Source organism: Podarcis muralis, chromosome 10 (assembly GCF_964188315.1).
Source record: "Podarcis muralis chromosome 10, rPodMur119.hap1.1, whole genome shotgun sequence".
Classification (NCBI taxonomy): domain Eukaryota; kingdom Metazoa; phylum Chordata; class Lepidosauria; order Squamata; family Lacertidae; genus Podarcis; species Podarcis muralis.
Genome location: NC_135664.1, coordinates 3,189,164 through 3,204,175, shown reverse-complemented (window position 1 = coordinate 3,204,175; position 15,012 = coordinate 3,189,164). Strand labels below are relative to the sequence as shown.

Below are 15,012 nucleotides of genomic sequence, written 5' to 3'. Positions count from 1 at the left end.
CAATATTATTATATCCTCCTCACATCCCGGGGGAGGCCCAGTCCCCGCTGCTATTGCGCTTCGCTGAGGGAACAGCGGAGGCGGCGGCGGAGGCGCCATTTTGCGAGGGGCCCCCACGGGAGAAGAGCGGCGGGCGCGGAGGCGGCGAGGCCGGCCAATGGGGCGGAGGCGCGAGGCGCGGGACCTATTTGGCGCGCTCCCCGCCGCGCGTCTCCCGACCCCGCGCGGCGACTTTTGTGGCGCCGGAAGCCGTGGGCGGGGCCTTGGCGGGCGGCTTCCTCCCCTCCGCTTCTCCTTCTGCGTCCGCTCGAGGCGGGCGGGCGGGCGGACTCGCTCTCTCTCTCTCCCTCCATCCTGGTACTTGGGCGCCTCCATCCTGGTTTCTCAAGTGCCCGGACCCAAAACAGGAAGTAAGCGAGGCGCGAGGCGGGCGGGCGGAGAGGCGGCCGGGGATCAGGCCGGGCGGGCGCCCAGCGGAGGCGGAGGCCATGGCCCTCCGGTGGCGGCGGCGGAGGTTGGGGGGGAGCGGGGGGGGGAGGGGCCTTGGCTGCGCCCGAAAAGCGGCGCCTCGGAGGGGAGGGAGGGAGGTCTCGGTGGGAGGACACGGGAAGCGCCTCCGTCCTCTCCGGTGAGCCGCTGCGAGGCCCCCCCGGGCTTCTCATTCCGCCCTTGAGCAGCGCTGTGAGCGGCCCCGAGGCCTTGGGGCGCTCTGCGCACTCGACCAGCGGCAGCAGCAGCGACAGTCATGCCGGAGTCTCCTTCCCGCCGGGAGGCTCCGTGTCGCGGGTCTCCCCCTCGCCCCAGGCGGGCTTGCGCTGCCCAAGGCTCCCGCCCCAGCCTCGGTCAAACCCCGAGGGGGAGCGGTGTTCAGGCATCCCCACACTCACAGCACTCTCACGCACCACCCCAGTCTCCGCAGCACCGGGAGAGTCCAGGATTGCGGTCCTTTACTCTGTGGTCACATTGGAGACCACGGGGTCCTTGTTGACACAATATCTACCACCGGAGCCTGCCACCCCAAAAGGCACCAGGATGGCACCCGACTTGTATTTTAACATGCTAAATTAGATGGGGGAGTCCAGGTGCCCCACAGACTACACCCTCCGAGAAATGCACACATTTGACCCAGGTGTGTATTTAACAGCTCTCCTATAGAAAAGTAACAGGAAGGTTCCCACTTCTGACACCCATGTTAGACGCCACCTCCATCTCTGAGGGTTAGGAGGTCCAGGTGTCAGAACCCAGGGTTCTTATTTGGACATTGAGGCCAGTGAGGGGACTGTGGTGTTTATTTGATAAATGGTGTACACATATATACAGCCTGAGCCTACGACGGGAGCCTACAGCATTACGCTCTCAAAGAGTTCTTGCTTCTCCCATGGCTACAGCCTTCCTATTTGAACATTGAGTCTACAGGACATTGGGCATACAGTCTACAGAAATCAGCCATAGCCCTCTATCCCAGCTCACTGCTGGGATACCTTTTTCTTAAGCTCACATCAAGGAAACTGCAATCCTAAAAACAGCTCTTAGCTGGAGGAGGGGGCCCACTGCTCTGCTACATGGTACAGAGTCTGCTAAGGGCGCATATCCCTGCCTTTATTTTCTTAATGGCTGCCATGGTCAGCCATTGAATCCCTCCTGTATCTGAAGATTCATGGGACTGGTTTAAATTCTAACTTTCCTGGTTCCAGAAATTTTGGGGAGTCTTTCCTCCCCTTCACAAACTTATAACAAGAAGAGGGGGTGATCATACAATACATCAATATATCCTCTATCATCTCATTTATAAAACAAAACCCAAAACACCCGCCATATAAATAATAATAACAAACAGTGTTAACTTACATTGCCCTGTGAAATGAATTTTGAGGCAGTTCACAGGGCCACGGAGGAGGAGCATGAGAATAAAGCGGATGGGGGAGACAGGGATGAGATGCTGTGCAGCATCTATTTTATAATGCAGAAATACAGTGTGCTTATGTGTCAGGGGTGCCATAGGAGAAGAGGAGGAGTTTGGAGAAAAGGTTATCCCATAAGTAGCCAGAACATTATCCTGCTAATTATTCTTTACTCCTTTCTCCTGTTGCACCCCTACACATACGCACTGCATTTCCATATTATGTAATATTGCACGGCTTCAAAACTCACACTGTCTCCAATTGTTCTGGCACCTCCTGTTCTCTACAGAAATTGGAACAGAAAAAGAATGTAGCGCTGCCAGTTTATCCCCCCACCCCCGGCCCTCTTCTTTTGCACCCCTGAAGTATTGCATAATGCTGTCAGAATGTAGTGCAACACCTCCCCCCACTCCATTAACAACTTTTCTCACAAGCTGCACCCCATCCTACAGAAAATACTAATGCTCCAGCATTCCATTCCTCCCTCCCTAGTGTCAGGCTGGTTTTCCAAACTAATGGTATCTTTCCATCTCAGTTTTGTGTGCCCTGCCCATAATAACAGCAAAGTCCTGTGGCACCCTAGAGGCTGATGTACTCTAGGTTCAGTTTTCAAATTGTCTTATGCTTACGGGTGGGGGTTTCATTCCCTCTGAAGGACCAGGCAGTTGGGGAGTGCAACTGGACCAGCCTTTGCCAGTGGGTCTAGCCACTGTTGCACATGCTGTGGTCACATCTGGACTGTGTATAAAGACTAATTTTGAAGAGCTCTCAGATTGCAGCTAATCCTGAACACTGCTGCCTGGTTACTGGGGGGCGGTCATTATTCAGAGCACTTATTTTCAATTGTGTTCAATCTGCACTGACTTGTGATCCATTTCTGAACCCAGCTCAAAGTGTTCATTACCATCTTTAAAGCCCTAAATTATTTGGGCCCAGGCTTCCTTGCTTCTACATGATTCTGCTCACCCATTAGCCTTGTTGTTGGCTTCTGCCTGGCATCCTGTCTCTTCCTGAGCTATGTCGGTGGGTATGCTGGTAATGCCCACCAGTCCTTTGCTGGTGCTGCCCAGTCTTTGGAGTTCCCTCCTTTGGGAGATGGGCCATACAGGGCTGTCACACTTGGGTCCTCCTTGCAGGCTTCCCATAAGCATGTGGTTGGCCACTGTGATAGCAGGATGCTGGCCTAGATAGGCATTTGCTCTGATTCAGACAGGGCTCTTAGGTTTTTATTGGTATGCTATTTTGTCTGTACTGTATTTATATTTTGTAAGCTGCTGTGAGGTCCATCTCTGGTTGAAAAGTGACACAGACGTTGTAATGTAAAATAAGTAAGTAGTGAGATCTTCACATACAACACCCTGAAATCAATTGTTTCAGTTTCACTGCAACCCAAAATGCACAGCATGTCACTGGCTTTGCACCCTGGAGCAGAAGTAGTTAATATGGTGCCCTCCAAATATTGATGGACTGAAGCTTCCACCATCCCTGACCATTCAGCATGCTGAGGGAAGCGGCCGGCCTTGTTCTGCATTCACCTACTGATGAATGAATAAATAACGTTTCTAAAAATCTTCTCTTCTGCACAGAATTCTACATGCTGTATTGTATTATTGTGGTCACACTTAGTGCTTCAGAAAGAGAAACCCTCAGCATCTTTGTATGCCCCCTTCTGGGATGAATCCCTTCAATTAGGTTCTGTTTCCTCAAAAAGTGTCACACAAAACGTAACCACTTCCTGCAGATCTTGTAAAGTCTTCAATTAGCCCAAATGGCAAAGAGCCTCATTGCATTTTGAAGACATTTACTGTTATATTAGCATTCATGGGCCAGAGTCCGCTCTGCCATTTGCATGATCACCATAGACCTAATTATTAGCTCATTGCATTTCTTTTTATATCTTATAGCAAAATAGAACTGTTCCACTATAAAAAAGTGGAGGCAAGTCTTTAATAGAAGCAGGCATTGTTTCAGTTCTGATAGGCTGTTCAAGAGATAATTAAGGAAGAAATGAATGAAAAGTGCAATGAGGACACTGCCAGTTAAATATGGAAAGGACCATTGCTGAATAGGACTAATACAGATAAACATAGATAATTATTAATGAATAAGGCTATCAATGATGGTGATGGCTGCATAGTTGAAGCATTATGCGGTTGAATACCTAAGGCAGGGGATCATGAATTGTTGATCCTAAATGCTTTAGCTATGGCGAAGGGCACCGCTGAATAAGAAACTGCTCTCTTAAGGGCTGGGGGAACCTCTGTTTTAATTCTTCATTCATTTTGTAAAAATAAAGGACCATGATGCCGAGGGGACCTCATTATTCAAACTAGTATTCTGTCCCCACTATTGCACTATATTTATACATGTGTTACCCTCTGCCACCCTATAAGAATACACTCTGCCCAAATACACCTGTGCATTCAAAAGCCTTTGTCACTACTTTCTCATTGTAATCTCTCGTTCCCGTTATCCATATTTTAAAGGAATTAATTCCCCCTGTAAAAGGGTTCTATTATTGAAGCTTTTATCCTCCATTTTTCATATTGCTTTGCACATGGGATTTTTAAGAGCCAAATTCAGTAAAAAATGCACTCCTGTAAAAGTGAGCATTGTGATTCTAAAAATACTATGAATGAAAAAAAATAGCTGAAAGTTCTCACGGAGTTTTAGTTTAGTTTATGTTGTCTTAAAATTCTGGATACTTTTGCATGCTTTGGCAAAAGCCCTGACAGTAAATAAAGAAAACTATAATTACAGTAGGCACAAGTAAAAATCTTCCTGCTACAGAAGCAAGAGGTCCCTGTACAAGTTTAGTGAGCTCCAGAACCTGTGATATTGCAGAGAATTCCAGATCATGCAGGGAGAAACACTGAAGATCTTGAACTCACCTGCTTCCAGCATGGTGGAATCCTGGCTCTGTAGACAGCTGCTGGGTCAGCCCTGGGTGGCATTTTGTGAAACATGAATGACACTCATTATATAATCTGTGACAGAATAGTTACTCAAAAAGAACCGTAAATAGTACAGTGAGGGGGGGGGGGTGAGTATTTGATCCCCTGCTAAATTTGCCTGTTTGCCCTCTGATGAAGAAATGACCAGTTCATAATTTTAATGAGGTTTATTGTAGCTGTGAGAGACAGAATAACAACAGGAAAACCCCCGGAAACCCAGAAGACAAAAGTCAGATTGATGTGCATTATAATGAGTGAAATAAGTATTTGATCCCCTATCAACCAGCCAGATGTCAGGCTATCTGGTATCTCCACTGTATGTAATGAGCTGAGATTAGAAGCACCTGCTGTACGGGAGAGGTCTTACCTGTAATCCCAGCTTGTTACAGTACCTGTACAAAAGACACCTGTCGACAGAAGCAATCAATCCAGCAGATTCTAAAGTAGCCACCATGACCAAGACCAAAGAGCTGTCCAGTGATGTCAGGAACAAGATTGTAGACCTGCACAAGGCTGGACTGGGCTACAAGACTATTACCCAGCAGCTTGGTGAGAAGGTGACAACAGTTGGTGCAATAATTCACAAATGGAAGAAACACAAAATAACTGTCAACTTCCCTCGGTCTGGGGCTCCATGCAAGATCTCATCTTGTGGAGTTGCAATGATCAGGAAAACAGTGATGAAGCAGCCCAGAACTATACGGGGGAAATTGTCAATGATCTCAGGGCAGCTGGGACCATAGTCACCGTCAAAACAGTTGGTAACACACTACGTTGTGAAGGACTGAGATCTTGCAGAGCCCGCAAGGTCCCCTTGCTCAAGACAGCACATGTACAGGCCCGTTTGCAGTTTGCCAATGCACATCTGAATGACCCAGAGGAGAACTGGGTGAAAGTGTTCTGGTCAGATGAGACCAAAATTGAGCTCTTTGGCATCAGCTCAACTCACCTTGTTTGGAGGAGGAGGAATACTGCCTACGACCACAAGAACACCATCCCCACCGTCAAACATGGAGGGGGACATATTATGCTTTGGGGGTGTTTTTCTGCTAAGGGGACAGGGCACCTTCACTGCATCGAAGGGACGATGGACGGGACCATGTATCGACAAATCTTGGGTGAGCACCTCCTTCCCTCAGCCAGGGCATTGAAAATAGGTCGAGGATGGGTATTCCAGCATGACATGACCCAAAGCACACAGCCAAGACAACAAAGGAGTGGCTCAAGAAGAAGCCCATTAAGGTCCTGGTGTGACCTAGCTAGTCTCCAGACCTTAATCCCATTGAAAATCTGTGGAGGGAGCTGAAGGTTTGAGTAGCTACACATCAGCTTCGAAATCTTACTGGCTTGGAGAGGATCTGCAAAGAGGAGTGGGATGAAATACCTCCTGAGATGTGTGCAAACCTGGTGGCCACCTACAAGAAACATCTGACCTCTGTAATTGCTAACAAGGTGGCGCTGTGGGTAAAACCTCAGTGCCTAGGGCTTGCCGATCGCATGGTCGGCGGTTCGAATCCCCGCGGCGGGGTGAGCTCCCGTCTTTCGGTCCCAGCTCCTGCCCACCTAGCAGTCCGAAAGTACCCCTAAGTGCAAGTAGATAAATAGGTACCGCTTTATAGCAGGAAGGTAAACGGCGTTTCCGTGTGCTGCGCTGGTGCTGGCTCGCCAGAGCAGCTTCGTCACGCTGGCCACGTGACCCGGAAGTGTCTCCAGACAGCTCTGGCCCACGGCCTCTTAAGTGAGATGGGCGCACAACCCTAGAGTCGGACACGACTGGACCGTACGGGCAGGGGTACCTTTACCTTTTACTAAGTCATCTTTTGCAAAGGGATCAAATACATCACTCATTATAATGCACATCAATCTCTGACTTTTGTCTTCTGGGTTTCTGGGGGTTTTCCTGTTGTTATTCTGTCTCTCACAGCTACAATAAACCTAGCATTACAATTATGGACTGGTCATTTCTTCGTCAGGGGGCAAACGGGCAAATTTAGCAGGGGATCAAATACTTTTCCCCCTCACTGTAGGTGCAGAGGATAGATGCTGCAGCAGTTTAATTAATGTTTTCTACTGAAGTGGGTCAGTGTGGTCTCGGGACATGAACTGAAGACATGATGCAGCTACTTGCACATCCCTAGGTCCGATCCGTGTTCAGTGTGACCTGCCAGTTGTTTCACTTTTCCACTTCCAGGGAAGTAGCTGAAACAGGTGATTTAGTGAATGTCTGCTAGGCCATGATTAGGCCGGGGGGGGGTGCATTCAGTTGGGGAGTTCGCATGGGCCAAGGGCATGACATAGATAAGGTTGAGCATTTTAAATCACACTGTGGCTAAATTTACTTAATTTTGACTATACCATTTCAAAACAACACCAAGGGAACATAATTTTTCATCAGATTTATAAAATATTACAGACTGAAGCTATTTTTTTTAAAAAAAAATATTCAACAGTTTGCACATCATTTAATTGTAAAAACCTCTAAGCTGTTTACATAAAATGTAAAATACACATTAAATTTATTTATAAAACATAAAGTTACAAACAGAATCAGCTAAAATATATGTCATAAAATAAGATTAAATATTAAAATGCATGTCAGCTTTACATATCGGATAGGCTTGCCTAGACTTTTTTTTTTAGCAGACACTGAAAACAGTTCAGCAAAGTTACCTTCCCAATGGCAATGGGCAGGGAGTTCCAGTGTTTAGGTGCTTCCCTGCTGAAATATTGATTCCTTTGCAAGTAGGGAGCAAACATAAGAGCCACTTCTGCAAGTGCCATTTTCAGAGATAAGGCAGTGAATGGGCACAATGTGGGGTAAGGTGATCCTTCATTGAAAGCGGGCCCAAACTAACATGCAGATTGCCTCTGGGACGCCCAGGAGGCCGGCTACGGCAGTTTTCCCAGCGATCTATTTGTTCCAGGGGGTGTTCTACGCCTACAAATCTGTGCGCAGAATCTGGTGACCATCTGGGTCATTTTTTGATCTTTGCCTAAGAGGAGAAAATTGAGTTGAGGCTTGTCCGGAAGGTCAGCAAGCCTCACTAGATGGGGGCTGATGGTATCTCTATGTGCCTCATCGTAAAAAGGACATCTAAAAAATAAGTGTTCAGGGCTTCCTATTTCCCCTCATGGGCAGGCATAGTCTCTGAGCATACGGGACTTTTCCACTTCCAGAACCGGCGAAGGCAGAGCAAAACTTCTGGCAAGAGTAAAGGCCCTTCTTGCATTTCTGGATACAAGGAAATGGAGGTATGCTGCCGGGACAGCAACATATCTCTCGTGTTCTGCAATTATATAATCGGGGAACCTCAAGCAGTCCTGTTGCACTAACTCGTGTTCAGTCACCTTCCAAATGAGACTTGTGGTCAGATGCATTTGCAATATTGAAGTACCCTCTCTTCAGCAGCTCTTGGTTCCTGGGAGAAAACTAAGTGTGACTTGGGGTGGGGCTCCAAAAGGAGTTTTGAGAACACTGCTTTCTATTCTGTATGAAATATTTTTTTATGGTTCATGAAAGTTCTACTCAGCATTCCAAGGTTTAAGCACTGCTGCTCACCTGGTTGCCCATGGCAAATAAGAAGAGGCTTCACCTAACCAGACTGTGCAGTGGGGGGGGGGCTCCTTTTTTAGGCCAGAAATGTGCCTCTTTGTACTTTGTCCTGAGTTTCTTTCTCTGTTGTGCCTCATTTCCTTTCCTTCCTCTTTTGTGTGGTTAAGACCTTTAGAGGTTTGGGCTGCAATCCTAACCCCACTTACCTGGGAATACTTCTACACAGACATAGTTAGGTCTGCATTGAGAGTAAGCATGGCGTATCTCTGTGCCATACCCAGACATGACGAGTGTTTCCAGCTACGAGTTCCATGTGCCCAATGCTGTGATGGGCTACTGGATGCGTGCTTTGAGTTCGTTGTCCTCCACCTCTTAGCCAGGTCTGGGCCTTGGCTATAATGTGGTGGTTCTACCTGGCAGGCATGTTTTCTGTACCCAGAATGAGATCATGTCGATTCTGGGATAATAGACAGCTTACAGACTCAAAACAGGTGTGGTCATTTAAACATTACTAATCTGTGATCTGTTCTCGTTCAGATTTGAGTATGAGCACAGTTAAAGAAGAATCTGACACAGTGACAGTAGAAACCGTGAATTCTGTGACTTTGACCCAAGACACTGAAGGAAACCTTATTCTTCACTGCCCTCAGGATGGTATAGACAACTGTTATTTGACTGTATGCTTTCTCCATATTATTTCAAATTATAGTTAACCAACAAACAAAGTAGGATGGGATCTGTTTAATATTATTTCCTTTGGATATTTGTGTACTGCAGTTGAGGTAGAGCAGATTTTCCTGTGGGATTTTTGCTCTAGAACAGTGGTTTTCAAACTGCTGAGGATCTTTAGGGTTCCCTGGAAGCATTTGCAGCTTCTAGATGCAAAGATCAGCCCTGGTTCCCTTTAGGAAGCTGCCTTATACCAGGTCAGACTGTTTCTTCATCTATCCAAGTTTTGGCTTCTCTGACTGGCAGTGACTCCAGAGTCTGTGCAGAGATCTTCTCCATCACCTGATCCTTTAAAGCTGTAGATGTCAGGGATTCGCATTTGGACCATGTGTGCTCCACTGAGCTGCCATCCTTCCTTCAGAGACAGATTGCCCTCTGCCAAGAAAGCGCCCCTGATTCTGGGTTTTGTATGTTGTGTTCTCAGAAGGTGCAGAGCAATGGCAAGACCCAACATGCCTGGCACATGACCCCCTCAAACTGGGGATTTATGCTAGAATCGGTCTTGGATTTCTTAGCTTAGAAGTTAGCATACAAAGGGTTTCATGAACAAAGTATCGTAGACCAGTATTGTGGAAATTACCCAAATGTATATAGATTTCTGCACAAGTCTGATAAACTCTTCACTATACATTGGTACCTTGGTTCTCAAACTTAATCCGTTCCAGAAGTCTGTTCCAAAACCAAAGTGTTCCAAAACCAAGCCATGCTTTCCCATAGAAAGTAATGCAAAACGGATGAATCCATTCCAGACTTTTAAAAACAACCCCTATAACAGCAATTTAACACGAATTTTACTATCTAATGAGACCATTGATGCATAAAATGAAAGCAATAATCAATGTACTGTCCTATAAAAGAAATAAGACAGTATTGTAGATGATACAAATTTTTAAAAATAAATTTCTTTCCCGCACTGATGATAGTCATTGTTTGCATGGGGGGGGGGGCTTTTATCCATTTCCGCAGTCACACAATCAATCATAAAACAAAGAACAAGCCACAGTCACAAAAACGCAAAAGCCACACAAAAACGCAAAAAATAGCAAAAACCATAACACCAAATATAAGCTCCAAATATCACCTCAGAACACTGCAATAGGAAATGGAAGGCTTTGATTACAATGGGGGGGGGACGCAAATTAGCAGCGCAACAGTGAAAACAGAAGCTCAGGAGCACATTCAGCTTCCAAAGCAAAGTTCACAAACCAGAACACTGACTTTTGCAGCATTCGAGTTCCAAGTTGTTCAGGAACTAAGCTGTTCGAAAACCGAGGTACCACTGTATAGCATGGCCTTTTCAACAAAGCTTCCATTTGGGTTTCTTTTAAATATCAACTCATTGTTTCACTTACCTAATGTGCATAGTGTGATGTGTAACATCCATTGGAGTTCCACAAACCAGTACACGGGGGAGCGAGGAGAAACTGTTTCTTATTTCTTTAGAACAGCTAAATGGTATACCCTTTTCATTCAGAGTTCAAAAGTTGTAAATAATTATTTTAATGATGTGTACAGTGTTGATTAAAGTATTGTCCACCGGAGTCTCAGTCACGTTGCTATATAGAACAGCGGTTCTCATCTTTTTTGGGTATGGTGACCCACTAGCTCAAATTCATTTGCTGTGGTGTTCCATCCATTTATTGTCACATGAATTTTGGTCTTCCGTGTTTAGCAGCCATTGGTTTTATGCATTTTAATTGCAGGTTTGTGCCTGTTTTAGAAGCATTGTTTGAGACATCCAAGCAGACATATACTTGATGCCTCTATTAATGTGGAATTTATTGAAATATTTATAGTACTTACAAAGTTATTTGCAGTTGTGTTTGTAGGTATGTAAGAATACCATCTAACAGCAGGATACCTGCTTCAGAAGCTTTAAACATTTATTCTAAAAGCATAGTTACTCAAGCAATTTTATATATAACAAACTATGAATATTTTTCAAGCCACAGGTTGGGAAATGCTGATATAGAAGGTACCGTACTTGCAAAAAGCATTTAAGCAGTTGGAAAGTGCTCAGCAAGCTTTCCTTTTAAGTTTCATTCACAGCATTTTTTTTCTGTGTGTGTGTTTAGAGGCAGATGAAGTAGAGTCCGAAGACAGTGTCGAACCTCCACATAAAAGGCTTTGCTTATCACCTGAAGATGACCAGAGTCTTGATGACACGACTCCATGCATCTCTGTTGTTGCCGTTCCAAGTAAGTCGGTCACTGCTAATGGAAGGCTGAAGGAATGCAATCCGGAGTCCAGTTCAGAAAAGGACTTGTAGGAATATGGGCCTTGCTTCTGCAGGTGAGGGGGGTTTAGTTTCAGATAGGGCATTGAAGTGGCAAGAAGGCAAGAGGGTGATGCCCATGTGTGATGACAAATGGTCTGTAGTTGGACTTCTGTCTGTGAGCTGCACAAGGATATTAAATGAGTGTCTTGTAGTTTGAGGAGCAGCTGGCAAGGAGGCATGACCCCAGTGGGAGATCATTTAGGGAGCACGGACCTCACCCTGCATGTAGGAGAGGGGAAAATGAGACCCTCTGGTCTTGGTGGGATATTAGGATCTTGCTACATAAGATTATTTTTAAAGCGGAAACATGCTTACTCGGAAATACATTGCACAATATTCAGTGTGAGACTTACTCACAGGATTACAGCCTTAATGTATGCCATAGGTTGCAACAGAGATGCAGGTGCTGTGCTAATTTTACATTTTGCATATTCTTAAGTTTCAGAAAGTGACCAGAGCTTTGAGGTGACTATGACAGCTACCACTGAGGTAGCTGACAATGAGGTCAACGAAGGGACTGTGACTCAGATCCAGGTACTGCTTCGTTATTTATTTAGTTGCAGGTTTATAAGCAGCCAGCTGCTACTAAAGTGGTGTGCAATAAGATAAACTATAAAATGCCGGATGGAACAGTTGCCCCTCTCCTTCCCCATGCACTGTTCTGGGGGCTCTTCGATTTCAGGGGGCGAGCGGGGAAAGCCATGCTGGGCCAGCAGAAGTCCTTGCCCAGGGTTCCCGTGGGTGAAACACGTCAAGTGAATCCCACCCTAAGACTGCATGTTCCATCTTCTTCCTCTAACCAGTGTGGCCTAAATCTTGGGGATGATGAGGGTGGTTGTCCAACAATATCAGGAGGGCCGAGGGTTCCCCATCCCAGGCAGAATAAATGTAATGCTTAAGGTTGCGTGTTTGATTCAACATAATCCGTGGGGATTTCAGTGTGAAATAATTCAGAATGTAAGTGCTTGTGAGGTGGCTGCATCATCCTTAATTCATGATTCTTAAGGACTTCATGAGAGCAAATGTCAATTTGGAGATCTCCTTTTTTATTTTACCTTTCCCAGATTCTCCAGAATGAACAACTGGATGAAATCTCTTCTCTAGGCAATGAAGAAGTGTCGGCAGTTAGTCAGGCCTGGTTTACAACCAAAGAGGATAAGGATTCATTAACAAACAAAGGTAAATTCACATTCTCCTGCTTATCTCTATGTCTGTTACGTTTTGATGTGACATCAATTGACGTGGGCATACCCAGAACAAACTTAGTTGGTCTCTGAGGTGCTACTGGATAATTTTTTTATTTATTTCAAGTACTCTTGGGCATCACAAACATTTATCATATACGGCAAATACACAAGAATTTTTGTAGGATTGCTTTGATACAGAATGGCCATATGCTTCATTATAATCATTCAGGGATAACATACTAAATTTGATTTATATTTGACTCGCGTAAGCAAATGGAATTTTATACCTTCTGTTGCATTGGTTTCAGCCTTTTTACTCCTTTGCTGCTGTTCGGCAACGTTGGAGGCTTCTTATTTACAAGTATTAGGCACAATCCATTGATGTTAGAAGCTTCCATTTTCTCTACATATAGGATTTATTTTTCTGAAGATTTTTTGTGTGTATGTGATAAGCCTGTTGATAAGTGTTTGTTGGAATCAGGACTACAGATGTAATGCTGTTCCACATGGCACCTGCTTGGAGAATGATGGGGAAGGTTATGCTGTTTAATTTATTGCCCTGTTTAGCCTTTTTTTCCCTTTGGCTAGTAATAGAAATTTGCTTCCTGATTTCTTCACTGGCTTACCTAGCTGTTCTTCCTAATGCTGAGTACTTCCAGTGATGTGCAATTTGCGTGATAGTGTCTTCTCCATTTTCTAAGGTCATAAATGGAAGCAGGGAATGTGGTCGAAAGAAGAAATAGACATTCTCATGAGCAACATAGAACGCTATTTAAAGGTTTGATGCATTCAATTAACCTACTGGTTTCAGTAGCCGAATGGGGAAAGTGCCATTGGCTAAGGGGCTTTCACTTGCGCAGGATCTTGATACAAGCTATTAATGTTAATATTGTAACAGCATCCTCAAACAGCCTTGGAATAATTTCAGTCCTTTGAAAGTACACATTAGGGAGAAATGTACAATTATTTTGATAGACAATATTTTTAGTAGGCCTACTTTGCCTCAGAATTTAAGTTTTTCAAAAAGGCTTTTTAAAGCTTTAGCATAACATTGCAATAAATTGCTGGTCATCGTCAGCCATAGGAGAAGAAGGAACATGTGGAGGGAGAATTACAAGCAGTCTCTACTCTCTAAGCAGCCTTAGTTCTCTTCCAAGCAACTTTTTTAATTCCTCCGTTGTTTCATTTTCTTATTACTTTCTGCAGTGTTGTCACAGAGATCCAACAGAGATCTTGTTCTATTCTAATCTCCCACAATTTATAAAATGCAGCCAGTTTTCTTTGTGTCACTTTATCAGTATTTGCAATCTCACCATGATAAGATGTTTTGTCTACCCAAGAACCATCATGCCTTGAGGAATGGGAAGGTGTAGCTTTCAAAAAACATTTTGGTACCTTGTAGCTCTTTGCTTTTTTACCATTTTTAACTTAGGCTTGTTTTAAAGTTTTTATGTAAACCACTTTTGTGAGGTTCATTTGACAAGCAGTATATAAATATCTTAAATAAATAAATGGGTGACTGTAGAGTCCTCTGTTTGTTCAAGGGGTTATTGGTTGTAATAAACCAGTGGATCCTAAGATAGGATACAGTGGTACCTTGGGTTACATACGCTTCAGGTTACATACGCTTCAGGTTACAGACTCCACTAACCCAGAAATAGTACCTCGGGTTAAGAACTTTGCTTCAGGATGAGAACAGAAATCGTGTGGCAGCGGGAGGCCCATTAACTAAAGTGGTACCTCAGGCTAAGAACAGTTTCAGGTTAAGAACGGACCTCCAGAACAAATTATGTTCTTAACCTGAGGTACCACTGTATTGTAATATCCCAAGCCTTGCATCCAGGGATAGTCATTGCAAACAACTTCCCTTACTGTTTTCTTAGTTTGTTTAACGACCAGTTTAGACAGACTTCTTTTTTAGGCTTTCACCACTTTGCACCTTAAAGTAAGCCATGGTTAATGAATGTAGACAAGTGTTCTTCTTGTTCATGTTAAGCCATTAACTGTGGCTTATCATGATTTGCAAACTGGTCTGATATATTTAACTTTGCTGAGCTCAGGTACTGAAAAAATAATATTAGTTATATGAGCATCTTTGTAAATGGGCATTTAGAACCTTAAACGACCATATATATGCAAGTTAACAAAAACCAACATGAAGCACAGGTACAGACCCTTTCTCCTGTCCGTTTGTTTATAAAACGTAAAGAGAACAAGTCCACTCACTTGGGATCTCCTGCATCACTTTTTTTTTAAGTTCATGTTTTCCCAAATTTGATTTCAATTTAAATGCATTGTAACTTGTTTTTCAAATTTTGAATAGAAACAGGGCATTTATTTATTTTTGAATAGCTAATAATAAAGTCATTTGGTCACATTTTCAACATTCAATACATAGTTTTGCAGAGCT

General features: G+C 44.3%; 1 protein-coding gene across 4 annotated transcripts in view; it reads left to right on the top strand.

The window, feature by feature from the left end:
• Window positions 1-252: 252 nt before the first annotated feature.
• The window catches only part of DMTF1 (cyclin D binding myb like transcription factor 1), a 33,412-nt gene continuing 18,652 nt past the window's right edge, over window positions 253-15,012 (top strand). For 2 of the 4 annotated variants that reach the window (XM_028745410.2, XM_077935699.1), the window contains exons 1-6: window positions 253-410; window positions 8,946-9,062; window positions 11,213-11,335; window positions 11,855-11,949; window positions 12,480-12,594; window positions 13,304-13,380. In XM_028745410.2, coding sequence (XP_028601243.2) covers window positions 8,954-9,062; window positions 11,213-11,335; window positions 11,855-11,949; window positions 12,480-12,594; window positions 13,304-13,380 — 519 coding nt within the window. In that variant the 5' untranslated portion in view covers window positions 253-410; window positions 8,946-8,953. Of the gene's footprint in view, window positions 411-608; window positions 1,130-8,945; window positions 9,063-11,212; window positions 11,336-11,854; window positions 11,950-12,479; window positions 12,595-13,303; window positions 13,381-15,012 lie in introns of those variants that run through there. The other 2 variants (XM_028745409.2, XM_028745413.2) reach the window with 2 other exon arrangements.